Source organism: Sapajus apella, unplaced genomic scaffold (genome assembly GCF_009761245.1).
Source record: "Sapajus apella isolate SASKATOON/1434 unplaced genomic scaffold, GSC_monkey_1.0 scaffold96, whole genome shotgun sequence".
NCBI classification, from domain to species: domain Eukaryota; kingdom Metazoa; phylum Chordata; class Mammalia; order Primates; family Cebidae; genus Sapajus; species Sapajus apella.
This window is the reverse complement of record NW_022437036.1, coordinates 6,681,524-6,697,963: the sequence shown is the minus strand read 5'-3', so window position 1 is coordinate 6,697,963 and position 16,440 is coordinate 6,681,524. Positions and strand designations below refer to the sequence as shown.

Genomic DNA, 16,440 nt, shown 5'->3' with positions numbered 1-16,440 from the left:
GTAATCCCAGCACTTTGGGAGGGCAAGAAAGATGGATCACCTGAGGTCAGGAGTTCAACACCAGCCTGGCCAACATGGTGAAACCCCATCTCTACTAAAAATACAAAAACAGCTGGGTGTGATGGCACTCGCCTGTAATCTCAGCTACTCAGGAGGCTGAGGCAGGAGAATTGCTTGAACGCAAGAGGTGGAGGTTGCAGTGAGTTGAGATCGTGCCATTGCACTCCAGCCTGGGCAACAAGAGCGAAATTCCATCTCAAAAAAAAAGCAAAAAACAAAGCGCCTGATTACCCTTAGTTCTCCCCTTCTTTTAGGCTCTGAGCTCCCTAAAAGGAAGGGGTCTACCTGCTTTGTTCACAGTTGTGTCCTCAGTAATAAACCGTGCCTGGTGCAAGGCAGACAGTGAAGACGTATTTGTCATAACAGCAATGTAAGGCCCTGAACACCGTGCTTGGCACATGCAGAACAGCCATCAAGGCAGGTAACCATCCCTGTGAACAGAAGAGTCCATTATTTATGATGGGAAACTAGTTTTAGTTGGAAAACTAACAAATTACCAGGAACAGAAGGAACGAAACAGTTCTTGAGTGGCTCTTCTGGGGCCAAGCCCCCAGTACCCCACCCATGCAGGACCAGCCCCCAAAGGCCTTGGAGACACTTTGTTCCAGGGTCTCACGCCACTGGCTTCTCCTCCCCAGAGTCAGGACTCCTTTCCTGGGACTTCAGAATTCCTGTCTTCTGCTCTAGAAGGCTTAGAGCAAGTGGGACCACTCATCACACCAGCAAGGGGACCACAGTGTACAGAGGTAGAGGCAGTAGATAAAATACAAGATGCCAGTTAAGATTGAATTTCACATAAACAAAGAAATTACTTTTTTTTTTTTTCCGAGAAGGGATTTCCCTGTGTTGCCCAGCCTGGAGTACAGTGGCTAACCACAGGCACAATCCTAGCACGCAGCAGCCTCCAACTCCTGGAACCTCTAAATCCATCCACCTGCCTCAGCCTCCCCAGTAGCTGAAACTACAGGTGAGCACCACTGTGCACGGCTACAAAATGACTTTTTAGTAAAAGTATATCCCAAACATTAGAGGAAAGGTAGTTATCCTAAAAATAAGAATAATTGTTGTTTATCTGAAATTCTAATTGAACTGGTTGTCCTGGATTTTAGTTTGCTAAATTGGTCTGCCCTGCAGAGTGGGAGGGCTGGGATTCCAACCCGGGCCTGGCTGCCCTGAGCAGACCCTTCCCGGCTCCCGCAAAATGAGGATGACACATCAGAAACTTCCTGGGGTTCTTAAGGGAATGAGAAGAGGGACCTGAGTGGGAAGGGCTCTGGAGGCAACAGCTATTAAACGTCAGTAAGGGCAGGAATTGCGTTTTCCTCAATCACAGCTGAGCCCAGAGTCGTGAACTGTCATCTCATATGGCTGGGTCTTCATCACTGTGCGTGTTCATGCAAAATCGCTGATATTGCTGTCCCTAAGCAGCCCACCCCAAAAATAATTAAACCATCTCAAGGGACTCTGGTTCCCGTATCCCCAGCAGGTCACACAGACATCGCTCAGCTCAGCCACGCAAGGCCCTGAGGCCTCGCCTGCACGACCCACGCTCAGCGAAGCGCCGGCCTCGGGGCCTCGCAGGTGGGATGGCATTGCCCTTGAGAGCTCTGCGCTTGCGCACTCCAAGGCCGTCCTCTACGCATGCGCCGGTCCAGCCCTGCCTTGCGGGGGTGTGGCGTGCACACGCGCCTGCCCGCTCAGAAAGCGCGGGAAAGGCGAGCAGCCACGCCTCCAGGGTGGAGCCTAGGAGAGGCACTTCTGGAGCTTCTGGCAGCCCTTCGCTCTCATGGCCTTTGCGCCCATGGGGCCCGAAGCCTCGTTCTTCGAGGTTTTGGACCGACACAGGGAGTCCCTGCTGGCTGCCCTGAGGAGAGGTGGCGGGGAGCCCCCCAGTGGGGGAAGCCACCTGGCCTCCAGGTACAGGAGCTGGAGCCGAGGCACGACGCAGCAGCTCTGTGAAGTCCCAGCACCCTTCTCGGCCCCAGGCTGCCTCCTGGTGTTGAGGCTGAGGAGGTGCACCTTGGCGAGCCAGCCTGGAACCCCCAAAACGATCCTTCCTGAGTACCCGCCACCTGCTTTAAACCGTTATTTTGATTTGAAAAAGAAAGCCAGGTGGCAGCCTCCCTTCTGTGGCTTCTAGAATGTTCCCCTTCTAGAATGTTCCAGGAGGCTCTCTGCAGCTGGGTTGGAAGGTTTCCTAAGATCCTTATAGGTTAGGGAGTTTGGGGGTACCGTTGGCTTTGTGTTTTTTAAATGTTTTTTTCTGATAAAATTTTAGGTTAAACTTTATTTTTTTTTTAGAGAAAGAAATGAGTGTTGTATGTCTTCTCTCAGTAAGCGAATGGTTTTCTCAATTAACAAGGACATCAACACATTTTAAGTGGTTTATAATAATTGTTTTTGAAGAGGAGAGAATGAACATATTTTAAATGATTTACTTAAAATCAATTCCAGGAAGCCTCCAGCTACCCATGTTGGAATTATCCACAGAAAACATGTCTATGTTGTTAACCACTTTCACTTAAAAATGCATTGTTTTGTATTCTTGATCTGCTTTCTTGGCTAATTGCTCAGCAAAGTTTTGCAGCCTTTTGTTTTTAAGCTCAAACCATGAAAAAACCTGAAAAACCTACAAGCAAACCAAATTTGACAAAAGAACTTAGTTTGAGGGAGAACTTAGGACAGTGAGGGAAAAGGAGAATGGGAAGTCCCTTGTTAATATCGCAGATGTAGACCAATCTGATTATATCTCAAGGTTGGTTACAGTATTGTCTTGCAATGCTTTTTCTTGAAACTGGGAAAAATGAGTATTTGGGTCAGTTTTTACCTCCCAACATTAGAATAAAGTGTTTTAAAATTCATTTTCTGATACATAAGTTTTCAGTAAAAGCACTGAAGTTTCTGTGGAAATTAAAACTCTCAACAATTTACCCGTTTTCTAGAGCTTATTTGATTTCTCTTCCTAGACAATAAGCTAATGGTGTTTGTAGCAGAACAACATTTTTTGAAGCTGATGGCTTGTGAAATTAACAGTCAGCTGACAAAACTGGGCTTGGTGTTCGCATTTTGCTGTAGAGTGCTGTCTAGCTGCCAAGTCAACCGTTTGTTGCAGAACTCACAATTTATTCTTTTCAGGGTAGTAATTAGACATTTTTTTTTTGTATCACTAAGTTTCAAAAGAGCCGATTTTAGGTCAACTAGGGTGATGTGCGACCACAAAAGGTGTTTCTTTTGCACTACATTTTTGGGAAAGAAATTCAAAGCCAATATTGTATCACTTTTTAATTAAAACATTTATTGGTAATATTTCAAGTCAAGTTTGTACTCAAGTTCAGCTAGATTATAGTAGGTTAATATGTAGTGTAGATAAAACTATGGTTGTAAATTTAGTCATTAATGTGGATGGGAGATCTTCAATTGGTAAGTGCTTGAGAAGTAAAATTACAAGCAAATGAAATACAGTTGTTTTAATGCGGTACTAAAGGTTTAGTGGGAGAGAGAATTATTGACACGAATTATCTAGTCTTTTCTTTTTCATTGTGTAAGCCACGCCTTAATTACCTAGTCTTAAAAAACAGTAAAATAAAATAAAAAGTCACTTTAGTATCGATCTGGGAAAATCTTACATATGATAAAGTCAAAATGTATAATTAAGATGGAATCATGCTGTGTTTATTGTTTCAGTTCTGAGGTTCTTGCATCCATAGAAAATGTTATCCAAGACATAATCACAAGCTTGGCAAGAAACGAAGCACCTGCATTCATGATAGAAAACAGATCAAGCTGGGAAAACATAAAGTGGGCATTTTGCATTTTTATATATTAAATGCAGTATCTGTGTCATTATTCTAATTATTTGAGTTAGAGTTCTGGTCATATTTTATTCATTTTGTTGCCTTTACTTTGCCAAAAAAAAAAAAAAAAAAAAGGATTTAGGAAGTTTCCAAATACATCCCATACAGAGAAGTTATGTCAACTAGAAGTAGGTGTGAAAGATGAGGCAAAGGAAAACCAATGCTAGCACCAACAGAATGGAGCTCCAGAAGAGGTTAGAATTCCAAATGCATGTGATAAAGCCACATAATCTTGCTAAAAATAGGCACCCAACTCGGAGCTAAGCTTTCTAGCACTCAGAGAGGGAGATATCATGGGTGCAGTTCTCATCTACACTGCAAAAGCAAACCGCTTGCTCAGGGGAAGTATAACCAATCCTGATAACAGACCAAAATAAAAGTACGTATCCTGAACATAGAGCACATTTAAAGCTTTCTCCTGGCACAGCCTCTACCCCTGCTAAGTCATGTGTCCAAAAAGGGTAAAATCAGTAAACAACTTTATCAGAGTTCTTGAACCTAGTTACATAGGCTTCTTTCAGCCTCTCACATTTTGTAAGAGATACAGAAACTAAATGAAAGGAGTTTTCAGTTTCCTTCATCACTATAGTTTTATGACCTATTTAAGTAATATAAGCTGTATACTTTTGAATCATGTTTTGAAAGATGGATTTTATCTAGCTTTGAAGCAGCTTACACCTGACATATCCACCTGGTGCCTTCTGCCACCTTTAGGAGAAGCTTGGCAGTTCAACCTAACAACCTAATAAAATTGTTATTTTATGTAATGTAATTTTGCAGGTAAATCAGAAATGAAACATTTCAAAACTTATTAAATTGAGTAAAATTATTAAATGAGTAGATTATTTAAATGAGTAAAGTACAAATTGTGAAATATTTGAAAACATTTTACATACACTAAAAATGTCTTCCCAGGAAAAATTAGGCACACAAACACACACAAACACACTCCCACACCCCCTCATCAAAGGTATTAGCTCATTTATGTTAAACAGTTTATCTTAGTGCCTCTGTAGGTCACACATCTAACTTCCTAGTTATCACCTGGAATGATTTATGCTTTCAAACCAGTTGATCCTAAAGCTTCAGTACTTACCTTGAAAAGAAGTGTGGGTTATAAATGATGAGCAGAAGACCTTAAGTATTATTGTTTGTCTTTTTCACTTCATTCCTTTGCTTTAAACAAAATTACAGGTTTGAAGATTCTGTGGGTCTTCAGATGGTATCCCATTGCACCACAAGAAAAATTAAAAGTGATTCACCAAAATCAGCTCAAAAATTTGGTAAGTTAATTGTTCTCAGCTTTCGGTAATAAAGAATAAATACAGTTTGTTATCTGCTCAATTTTATTTGTTCCTGGTTGAATAATTTTACTTGTCTTTGATAGACCACTTTTGTACATAAAATAAATTTCTAGAATTTTTCGTTGCCAATAACTATGGAAGTAGGTTACCAACATAAACATATTTTTCAAGGTGTGTGATTCAGTGGAAAATTATCCTCTCAGTTTTGCTGTCCATAGAGCAAGCAATTCATTTTAACTGATTCTTCAGGTAATTTGTTCTTAACCTTCCCATTTTGGAAAGATAATTTTTTAAACGTTAACTGAAGTTAAGTTAAAATCCTTGATAGCAGTATCTTTTGAATCAGTAAGGGAAATAATGAGTAACCTGTTTGTTGAATCTTATTTTCCAGCTCTAATCCTTAAAATATTGTCCATGATTTATAAATTAGTACAAAGCAACACTTATGCAACCAAAAGGTAAATATATTGTTCTAGTAAATTGCTCTTTAAAGTGTCATGTGATAATTAGTTGGATTAACTTTTATTATATGCTTTGAAAAGTTACATGAGACTAAACTGCAGCTCATAATTTACTTTCTTTATATGTTGTGTTTTCATCCAGTTAAAGTTTTCTTCAGATACCACTCTAATACTTGCCATATTCAAAGAGAATATGGTTAATTAAAAATATGTATTTTACATTTTCATAGAGACATATATTACACTGACAGCCAACTCTTTGGAAACCAGACTGTTGTGGACAATATTATCAATGACATTTCTTGTATGTTAAAAGTGTCAAGGAGGAGTCTGCATATAGTAAGTAGTACCTAATACAAAATGTTTTATTTTAAAACAAAGTATTTGTATAAAACATAATTTTAAAACATAATATTGTCTTATTTTGATATTATTTGATGCTGCATTTTTCTCACTATAAATTTAAATCATACATTCTCAGTATATTCCTTTGGGTGAATGGACCAAACTGATGAATTCCCAAATTCCTAAATATCTTTACATATTTTCTCTTTCATCTCTTACATTTCAATCTGAGCAAAAATACAAATAATTTGGTAGATGAGCACAAAGAGCAACTTAATAGCATAAAATTAGTGAAACAGGTTTCAAATATGTCTTTTTTTTTTTTTTCAGTTATCTACATCAAAAGGTTTAATTGCTGGCAACTTAAGATATATCGAGGAAGACGGCACCAAAGTGAATTGTACCTGTGGTGCAACAGTAAGAAGCCTCATTAATGTTTTCATAGCTTTAACTCTTTCCGCTCCTTCAGTTTTGAAGCATAATTTTATTTCTTGCTTTGTTATATAAGTTAGGGCTTAAGATTTCAAAATAAAACTGAAAGATGAATAGCCATATGCTTTAGGAACTGTACGTTACATAGTTTCTTTTTTTTTTTTCTTTTGAAACGGAGTTTCACTCTTGTTACCCAGGCTGAAGTGCAATGGTGAGATCTGGGCTCACCACAACGTCCGCCTCCTGGGTTCAGGGGTTCAGGCAATTCTCCTTCCTCAACCTCCTGAGTAGCTGGGATTACAGGCACGCACCACCATGCCCAGCTAATGTTTTGTATTTTTAGTAGAGACAGGGTTTCACCATGTTGACCAGGATGGTCTCGATCTCTTGACCTCGTGATCCACCCGCCTCGGCCTCCCAAAGTGCTGGGATTACAGGCTTGAGCCACCGCGCCCGGCTACATAGTTTCAAAATATGCTAATTGTCAAAGGCCAGACTGAAATAAACATGCATATGCAACTCTTTAAAAATGCACTACTATTTTCAGGTAAAGTGTGGCTTGATCATTTGAACATGGTTATTTAGTAATCTTCATAAAATTTTCTGGTTCTGGAAGTAATATTTCTAATACTAAACTATCTGCTGGGCTTTGGTACAAAGAGAGCCCACAGTGCTAAACTTAGTACTCCTATTGGGAGAATTGCTGTGAGTCATGCGCCTGTTGTTGTCTACTGAGGGGTAAAGCTGTTTTCTGCTATTCTTTAACTGAAGAATAAGTCTCTGATGACTGGTATGGTCAAAGAAAAGTGAAAACAGAGGGCTTTGTGATAAACTAAAAAATGTGGTTATTTTGCTTTTTATGTAAAATAAAAACTGTTTGTTTTTTTTTTAAATAGGCTGTTGCTGTGCCATCTAATATTCAAGGAATTTGGAGTATCCTTTAAGTGGGAAAACTATTTTAATTTTTGGAATGCTCATTCATCCGTTCCTTTGATAAGCCAAGCCTTCATAATGTGTGAGGAACAAGTTAGACCCATAGCTGTCAAGATGAGCACACCATGGTCCCTTCTTTAGGACTCTTTTAGGAGCTCACCATCTAGTGGCAGAGACAGACATCTGAATATATGAATAGATATGTTTCTATATTTGAAGGCACAAATGAAAATGTTATATCTGTAGCTGCTTTTGAATTATTTATATGGCCCCTTAATTTAGTTGGTGATTAAACTGAAATACTCATGCTTTCAATTTATCAGCCTTAGCTTCACAGATTTAGTTACAGATGCAAAGTTTGTATTAATTGTAGAAAAAGATGCAACATTTCAGCGGCTCCTAGACGACAACTTTTGCAACAAAATGTCTCCATGCATCATGATTACGGTATATTATCTAACTTTACTACAATTCCAAGACTAACATATGCTGCTGCGGTGATTGGTAAGGTCCTGTTTTCAATATGAGTCCTTTGGGATCATAGAATGGGAATTTCCAAGGTGTTTATTTAAAATCCTCAAACCTGGCTATCACCTCAAGTTCATTTTTTCAAAAAATAGAGATAGGTCTCCCTCTGTTGCCCAAGCTGGAAGACCATGGTGTGATCATAGAGCACTATAACCTTGATAAGTTCATATTTCTAAAACCACACTCAAAATCTGTCTTCCTTGAAGAGCTGAGTGTTCCTGTCACTTGTCCTGTGGCTGTCACTGCGGATACTGCGACGAGGCCCACACATCAGAGTCATTTTGGCTCACTCCTCACCTCTTGTGGTCAACAAGTCCTTTTGAATTGGCCTTGGGAATCTCTTTCATTTCAGTCCTTTCTCCCTCATCCCTCCCCTTTCATTCTTACACAAGACAACCACCTGATAGCCTCCAGACAGGCCCCTGACTCCAATTATCTCTCACTCTACCTAACTGATTCCCTGCCACACCAGTACTTGTCATTTCCTTCCTTGCCAATTCAAAAACTTTTGGTTTTGTTTGATATTTCTGCTCTAAATCTGGATGCCTCTGTGGAATTGGTCAGTCCTTAGGCCTAGGACTCCATTCTGCTTCCTCTCTAGGGCAGCGCTCCTCACTGCTTCCACAAGTGTCCCTCACAAACCCCCCTCAAGAGGGGGCTGGGACTTGAGGGCCACATTAGGAGGAGCCATTTTTGACCATATGTCCTTTAATACCATTTGACTCCTCTACCATGTTCATGGTAGAGGCGCTATTATTTTTCCCAAAGAACATTATGAAAATATATTAAGTCCTCATGATGAGCTAGGAGCCCTGCTAAGCACTTGCCATAATAAGAGTTCACATTTATTGCTGTTTATCACACATCAACTTGTAAAGGCTCACAACGGCCTTATGAGGTAGGTACTAGCATCATCCCCACTTTAACAATGGGGTACTGGAATGCTGGAAGGTATTTACCACATCTCTATGACTGTTCAAAACCAGGACTGGATTTGAATGTTTGAACTGCATGTTGCTGTAATGCCATCACTCAGTGTGACAGGCATATTTATGCTGATTTCATAGATAAAGCCATGGCCTAAAGAGACTAAGAAACTTGCCCAACTTCACACCACTGATGATGGGCAGAGAGGGAATTCAAACCCAGAGCTGCCTGATCCAAAGCCCATTCTTAATCTCTAGGGCTACCCTGAGTTCTTCCTCTGCTCCGTTTCATCTGGTTTTCTGCTTTTCTCTAACATTGTTGTAACACTCTTCAATTTACTTTTCTACCTAATTATTATTTTAATGACTTCATAATATTATCTCACCATTTAAGTTTTATTAAACCCTAAATTTAAGCCAGGTACTCCTCCAAGTGCTTTGTGATTATTAAATAATTTAATTCCTTATTGAATTATTCATTAGCAGCACAAGCTTGAATGAGTAACAAAACTACTGGTGAGTTATGGGAACTCAGGCTGCCTAGCCCTGCAACGGGCGCAGATCTCCACTGCACTGCGCTGCCTCTCCGCACCCTGTTGTTAGATATTTTGGCTATTTATATTTGTTTTTGCCATTTTAAATAACACTTCAGTGACCACCTTTAAATATGTAGGATTTTTGTTATTTCTGTTTTTACTGAAATATTTCCTTAGGATCATTTCCTAGGACTTGCATAATTCCCAGTCCTTCGCTCTGTTTGTATATAATGTACTTTTTTTTTTTTCACAGTCAACACCAGTCTTTTAGCATCTGAAATTCAAAGTAGAGAGATATAACTTAATTTTTTTCTTTTTGGTGCTGTGACTCAGATATGAACCAGGGTTCCTGTGGCTACAATGCAGAGTACTACCCATTGTATGAGAATGGGTAACTTTTAAATTATTATTATTATTATTATTGACATGGAGTTTCTCCCTTTTTGCCCAAGCTGGAGTGCAATGGTGCAATCTCGGCTCACTGCAAACTCCTGTCTCAGCCTCCTGAGTACCTGGGATTACAGGCATGCACCACCACACCTGGCTAATTTTGTATTTTTAGTAGATACAGGGTTTCACCACGTTGGCCAGACTGTCTCAAACTCCTGACCTCAGGTGATCCACCCACCTCGGCCTCCCAATGTGCTGGGATTACAGAAGTGAACCACCATGCCTGGCCTAATTTTTAAATTATTAATAAGTGTAGTTGTAACCATTTCATTCTACTTAAGTTAAAATTCTTAATTTTCATCTTGCTTTTAGGGAAAGGGAGTTCCTGATCTAAACACAAGGCTTTTAGTCAAGAAACTGTGGGATACATTTCACATTCCTGTTTTCACTCTTGTAGATGCTGATCCACATGGTAATTTATCATTGGACTATTTACAACAATATTCATAACTAAATCACATTTGTAGTTGTGTTTTCTTCTTCATCTCCTTCTTCTTCTCCTTCCTCCTCCTCCTCCTCTTCCTCCTCCTCCTCCTCTTCTTCTCCTTCTCCTCCTTCTCCTTCTCCTTCTCCTTCTCCTTCTCCTTCTCCTTCTCCTTCTCCGTGACTGAGTCCCCCTCTGTCACCCAGGCTGGAGTGTAGTGGCGTAATCTTGGCCCACTGCAACCTCTGCCTCCTGGGTTCAAATGATTCTCCTGCCTCAGCCTCCTGAGTAGCTGAAACTACAGGCACACGCCACCACGCCTAGTTAATTTTTTGTATTTTTAGTAGAGACGGGGTTTCACCATGTTGCCCAGGCTGGCCTCGAACCTCTGACCTCAGGTGATCTGCCCGCCTCGGCCTCCCAAAGCGCTGAGGTTGCAAGCATGAACCACTGTGCCTGGCTTGTAGTTGTGTTTTTTACTCTCAGAACACTTTCATAAAACATTTTAAAAGAAAATGATTACTTTAAAATTAGGTCTATAATTATTTGAGACAATTTATTGTTATTTTGTCATATTAAACTGAGAACTATAAATTTTTTATTGGTGATGCCCACAAAGTTAAAATTGTAGATAGCAGATGAAATTTGATAGTGCAAATTAAGCTGTAATATGTAAAAAGACTAATTTTATAGTTAACTTTCTTTTAACAGGCATAGAAATAATGTGCATATATAAGTATGGATCTATGGTAAGTATAGAAAAGCAGTTTTCCTTTTTTATTATTTAGATATTTTCTATTCATTGGGGTGATTTATGCATTTATACCCCCAAGTGATTACACTCCCAAGTAGGCTGAGAGCACCCAAAGTGTAGCAGAGGGCCTAGTTTCCTATTCTAGGAGCAGTCTGTGTGTCGGTGGCTGTGACTCCAGCTCCCAGCATGACCAATCCAACCACAGATGACAGAGTGGGATTAGCTGTGGGCAAGAGGCATTACTATCCTCCACTCCAGGCATACTGAAGTAACCGTGAGGCTTCACGGTAACAACAATGCTGACTGATCACCAATTATACTCAAAATATTACATAGAGCCTTGAATTCTGACTGTCACCATTAGTGTCTGCAGTTACCATGTATCAGTGGTCTCATAGTGTGGTCCTAAGCCAGCAGCATCAGCATCACCTGGAAAATGTTAGAAATGCAAATCTCAGTCCCTGTCCAGAACTACTGAGCCAGAATCTCAAGGGGTGGGCTGCTCCAAGGGATTATGATGCATGGTAAAATTTATAGCAGATGAAAAGGATGGTGGAGCAGGGTATAAGATGGGGAGTTGTGAACAATAAGAAATGTAGGTCAAAGAGCTTCATTTATAGTTTGCTTTAGAAAATTAATACAGAAACACTACATAGAAGTTGTTTTGTTGCTGTTTTGAGACAGGGTCTCACTCTCACCCAGGCTGGAGTGCGGTGGTGCAGCGACAGCTCACTGCAAACTTGGACTCCTGAGCTCAAGCTATCCTCCCACCTTGGCCTCCCAAAGTGCTGGGATTGCAGGCGTGAGCCACCGCATCCAACCCAGAGAAGTTTTACACCTTCACCGAAAGCCTAGCTTAGTGTAGCTCCTGATGATTTTCTTTCTTCTGTGGGCTTTGGGCATGTGCAGCCAGCTTTAGTACTTGTCCTTCTTAATAAGTGAACGGTTTGGCTGAAAAACAAGAATGCTAGTTTTCTGCAATTTAGCCTCACCTAATATGCTTTTGTTTTTCATTTTAGTCTATGTCTTTTGAAGCTCATCATCTCACAGTTCCAGCTATTCGATGGCTTGGTCTTCTCCCTTCTGATCTTAAAAGGTTAGATAGTATAGCAGAACTAGGATATTTATGACGACAGTTCACTGTCATATGTAACAATAAGCCTAAAAAGTCACTACAAGGAAAAGTTCTTAATGTTTTTTATTTATAATGTCCACTATAACTTATGATTATATAATTATGAATTAAATTCATTAATGTTTCTGTTTCAACTACTAAAATACTTAACACATGAATTTGGTTAATGTGTTACACTTTCAGTTAGCCCAAAACTCTTTTTGTTTTACTCTTATGGTTAAAACATTTTATATACTTTTTTTTTTTTTGGAAATGGAGCTTGTTCTGTCACCCAGGCTGGAGTGCAGTGGTGCGATCTCGGCTCACTGCAACCTCTGCCTCCCGAGTTCAAGCGAATCTCCTGCCTCAGCCTCCTGAGTAGCTGTTAAACACTTTTTATACTTAAAAGTACAATACATTGTAGGCTGGGCATGTGGTGGCTCACGCCTGTAATCCCAGCACTTTGGGAGACTGAGATGGGTGGATCACTTGAGGCCAGAAGTTTGAGACCAGCCAGGGCAACATTTTTAATCTTTACTAAAAATACACACATTAGCTGGGTGTGGTGGTGCTTGCCTGTAATCCCAGCTACTGGAAAGGCTGAGGCACAAGAATTGCTTGAGCCTGGGAGACGGCAGTTGCAGTGAGCCATGATCACGCCACTGCACTCCAGCCTGATTGATAGAGCCAGACTCTGCCTCAAAAAAAAGAACACTATATTAAATCAAATTAAATCATAACCATTGACAACATCATTTGCCATATGAATCAATTTTGTCTTAGATTTAAATTTTTAACATCAAAAGAAAAATCTCATTTTAAGATTATTAAAATTTGGGAACCTCAGCAAGTGTATTATATATGTTCATTATAGAAAAAATATTAAGTAACAAGTTAAATATCACCTACGGATCAGCAGCCTTACCTTTGTAGATTTTTTTTCTGTGCATAGGCATAACTTTTTCACAAAAACTGAGGTCATATTCTTGTTATTTCGTAATCTGCTTTTTAAAAAACACAACACAATATGATCACTTTTCCATGTCAATAATGTACGTTTCTTATTTTAGCATCTTTTGTTGCTGAGTTTCAATTCTAGATGTGCTAGTGTTTGTTCAGCCATTCTAAATCTCTGTTCTGATAGGTAGTGCTTTGATGGAGTCTCTTGTAACTAAATCTCTACACACATCCTTAATTAGTCTCTTAGGCTGAATTCCCAGAAGAACTGGTGGGTCAGAGGGGATCCCCATATTGAAGGTTTGACTGCTGTCTGGATAGGTTAAGGATCTTGCTTTCCCTGAAGAGTAAGAGTCCACCTTTCAGCTTACGGCATTAACATTTGTTTTCATCTCTGCTAATCTCTGTTAATGTGATATTTTAAAATGTTTTCTCACTGTTGTAATTGGTCAGCAAGAATGAATTTGAAGGTGTTTATTGAATTTCTTTAAGCAGTGAGCAATCCTTGATAACAGGCGCTCGTTTCCTAAATATGGAATGGGAACGGGTTTTGGGTGATCAGCTACCTCCCACAAAATGAGGGTGCAAGAGGAAACACTTCATTTTTTATTTTTGAATATTTACACTCCAGTGAATTAATGTGTTCAATTTAGTGTATGTGTGTCGTGATCAAAATCCCTTGGGGGTGATCTGTTTGTATAAAAACCATTTTAACACAAATTCAAGACATAAGATCTGATAATTATTAAGATGAATGGTTTCAAGAAGCTTTAGCTGCATCTCATAAATTCTATCAGTGCACGCAGAAGCCACTCCAAAATAATATACGATCGAAGGAAAAACACTGAGGTAGCTACGGAAGCCTGGCTGCAAAGGAAATCCTCTAGGCTCCCCTTTCAATCAAATTGTCACCCCTGTCCAAGAGCTTCCACTGGCAAATGGTCACAATTATGGACACATTGAAAAAGACTCTCCTGGGAAATCTAGGATTTGTGACTTCAAAAGGTAAACCACACCATAAATCCAGGACCTCTCATGTTCTATTTTTAAAACACATACCATGATAAAGTTATATTCCACATTTTTCAAGTTTAAAACTAGATAGGTAAGAATGTGTAGGGGGGAGGGGTGTGGGTGTGTGCAAAGTAATGAAAGTGAGAGACTAACTTCCATGGCCCAGAATCTTCAATGAATTATGAAGAATTAAATACTCAGTGGAACCTACAGTCCCTCAGTGAATCTCAGCCTCTGGCCATGCATATCGGAGTTCACTGCCAGAAGAGTGTGAAGCTCTGAGAGACTTAACTGTACATTATTAAGCTTCGCTGGTGTCTATATACATGATGGTAGTGTTATTGGCATTTGTTTCATAATCAACATCTGTCTTCCTGTTATCATCCCCCGGGAATGACGTGAAGGAAAACAAAAGCTTGAGAATCTTACTTACTGTGGAAACACAAACTTCCACTATGAACGTGTTCAATTTAGTGTACGTGTGTCATGGTCAAAATCCTTTGGTCTAAGACATGACAGACTCCCTCAATCCTGGATGTAAGAGGCAGACCTGTACTAATTTTCTTACTTAGGAGTTTCTTGAAGTAGTACAATAAATATAGGCAAAATACATGACATTCAAGTTACAGGAACACTTTTTTACTGATTTTTTTATGGTACTCTTTTCCAGATTAAATGTACCTAAAGATAGTTTGATTCCACTGACAAAAAGGGACCAAATGAAACTTGACAGTATCCTGAGGAGACCTTATGTTACCTGCCAACCATTTTGGAGAAAAGAAGTATGTTTCTTTTTACAATTCAAGTGTTGTATGTTTAATTGACTTGACTTTAGTGGTGGCTATTCACATCGTATTTTGAAACTATCTCTTGAAATTTTATATGACAGGACTAACATAAGTGTTGCTTGGCAGTAAATAGTTGAAATTGAGTCATATGAATGCTAATAGATGAGATCAGTGAATGGAGCTGGCCTGTTTTTATCCTTATCATGGTTAATATACACATTCTTGATGGCTGTGTCATAGTTTGTGGGATTAAGAAAAGGAAGAAGAAATCATAAAGATCTCAGACTACTCTTAGTTAATGAAGATAGCATACAGAGTATTCTCACTCCAGATACTTTTAGCTGTAGCAGCTTTAGAATATTCTGGCTGACCCTTAAGGGTATTGTCCATGGTTTTGGAGAATAAAGCAATTCTAGATTACTAGTTTGTTGAATTGACAGAAATGCAGATAAGAACTCTGGTATGAGTATATTTTACTTTTATTGACAGATGGAAATAATGGCAGACTCTAAAATGAAGGCAGAAATTCAAGCTTTGACTTTCCTATCATCAGATTATCTTTCTAGAGTGTACTTACCTAACAAACTAAAATTTGGAGGATGGATATAAAAATAAGTCAGAAGAACTTTTGATTGCCAGAGCTTTTCATTAGTTTTGTTTTGATTGGCAAATACTATGTGGAAAGAACATACTATATTCTTAATTCTGTAAAGGTCCAATAAAATAATTTTCCATTAATTATACCTTTTTGTTAAAACAAACGTTATACTCCAATTTTCTTTAGAAGGCCTTAGTCTATCCTCTGTAGAGACAGAGTTCTATCCTATCTTCTAAAATAAATTATAAAATAATATGTTATTTTGACCTTCAAATTATGTTTGAAAAAATAATATTTCATACATGTCATCCTACAAAAATATTTTATTTACCTTCTATGATATAAATAATGTTAAAGCATAAAGTATCTTACTGGTAACAAAAATATGAATGATCTGAATTTGAGATGTTGCAAGTGAATTGTGGCTTCCGGTAGTTTCTTCTTACATTTTCCTTTGCCTTTATATTGTAGGGCTCTTACTCCATTAATTCATTTGTTAAGTCAGTAAAATTCAGTATGAATAAATATTTGGGTTGATGTAGTCTTCAGTGTTTTGCTTTATTTTGTATTGAGCCTACTTTTTATTGATAATATTATTTATTTGAAAAGTTTTTTCAAGGTCTTGAATACTTCTCTAGCCTAGGTCTATAGAACAAAAAGCTTCTTCAGTTTTAAGATCTACAGAAGCCTCAGATTCTAATAAGGCACTTCTCTAACAGTAAAGATGTGACCTTTTCCCTTCATAAACCTATTTTAATTTTGCCAGAGTTGAGTTTTATGATTTTATTCTGGACTTTCAGTAAACCTTTAACTTCACTGAAGGTTTCTTGTACTTATAAGCAAGAATAAGAATTTATAGAAGCACAGAAATATTGTTAGTTATTTTATAAAGAGAAATGGTAACAACCAGAATAAAAATATATACTATTTCTGAGAACGTGTGTATACCAATCACTGCTGAT

At 38.7% G+C, this 16,440-nt stretch overlaps 1 protein-coding gene across 2 annotated transcripts; it reads left to right on the top strand.

Moving 5' to 3' along the window:
• Positions 1-1,734: 1,734 nt before the first annotated feature.
• On the top strand, positions 1,735-16,019 carry SPO11 (SPO11 initiator of meiotic double stranded breaks). Of its 2 annotated transcripts, XM_032257040.1 has the most exons (13): positions 1,735-1,977; positions 3,745-3,858; positions 5,109-5,197; positions 5,610-5,676; positions 5,910-6,018; positions 6,355-6,441; positions 7,353-7,389; positions 7,727-7,836; positions 10,142-10,241; positions 10,965-11,002; positions 12,027-12,103; positions 14,763-14,874; positions 15,370-16,010. In XM_032257040.1, the coding sequence occupies exons 1-13, from the start codon at positions 1,847-1,849 to the stop codon at positions 15,487-15,489; spliced, it is 1,191 nt and encodes a 396-aa protein (XP_032112931.1). In that variant the 5' UTR covers positions 1,735-1,846; the 3' UTR covers positions 15,490-16,010. The 2 variants fall into 2 exon arrangements, with proteins under 2 accessions (XP_032112931.1, XP_032112932.1); XM_032257041.1 differs by lacking the exon at positions 3,745-3,858 and having other exon boundaries at positions 1,782-1,977; positions 15,370-16,019.
• The last annotated feature ends 421 nt before the right edge of the window (positions 16,020-16,440 follow it).

Excerpts from the sequence above, each read along its gene's own strand:
- SPO11 (XM_032257040.1), top strand. The coding sequence starts at position 1,847 with ATGGCCTTTGCGCCCATGGGGCCCGAAGCCTCGTTCTTCGAGGTTTTG. Across the intron at positions 5,198-5,609 it reads AAAATCAGCTCAAAAATTTG|CTCTAATCCTTAAAATATTG; the intron begins GTAAGTTAATTG and ends CTTATTTTCCAG. Across the intron at positions 14,875-15,369 it reads AACCATTTTGGAGAAAAGAA|ATGGAAATAATGGCAGACTC; the intron begins GTATGTTTCTTT and ends TTTTATTGACAG.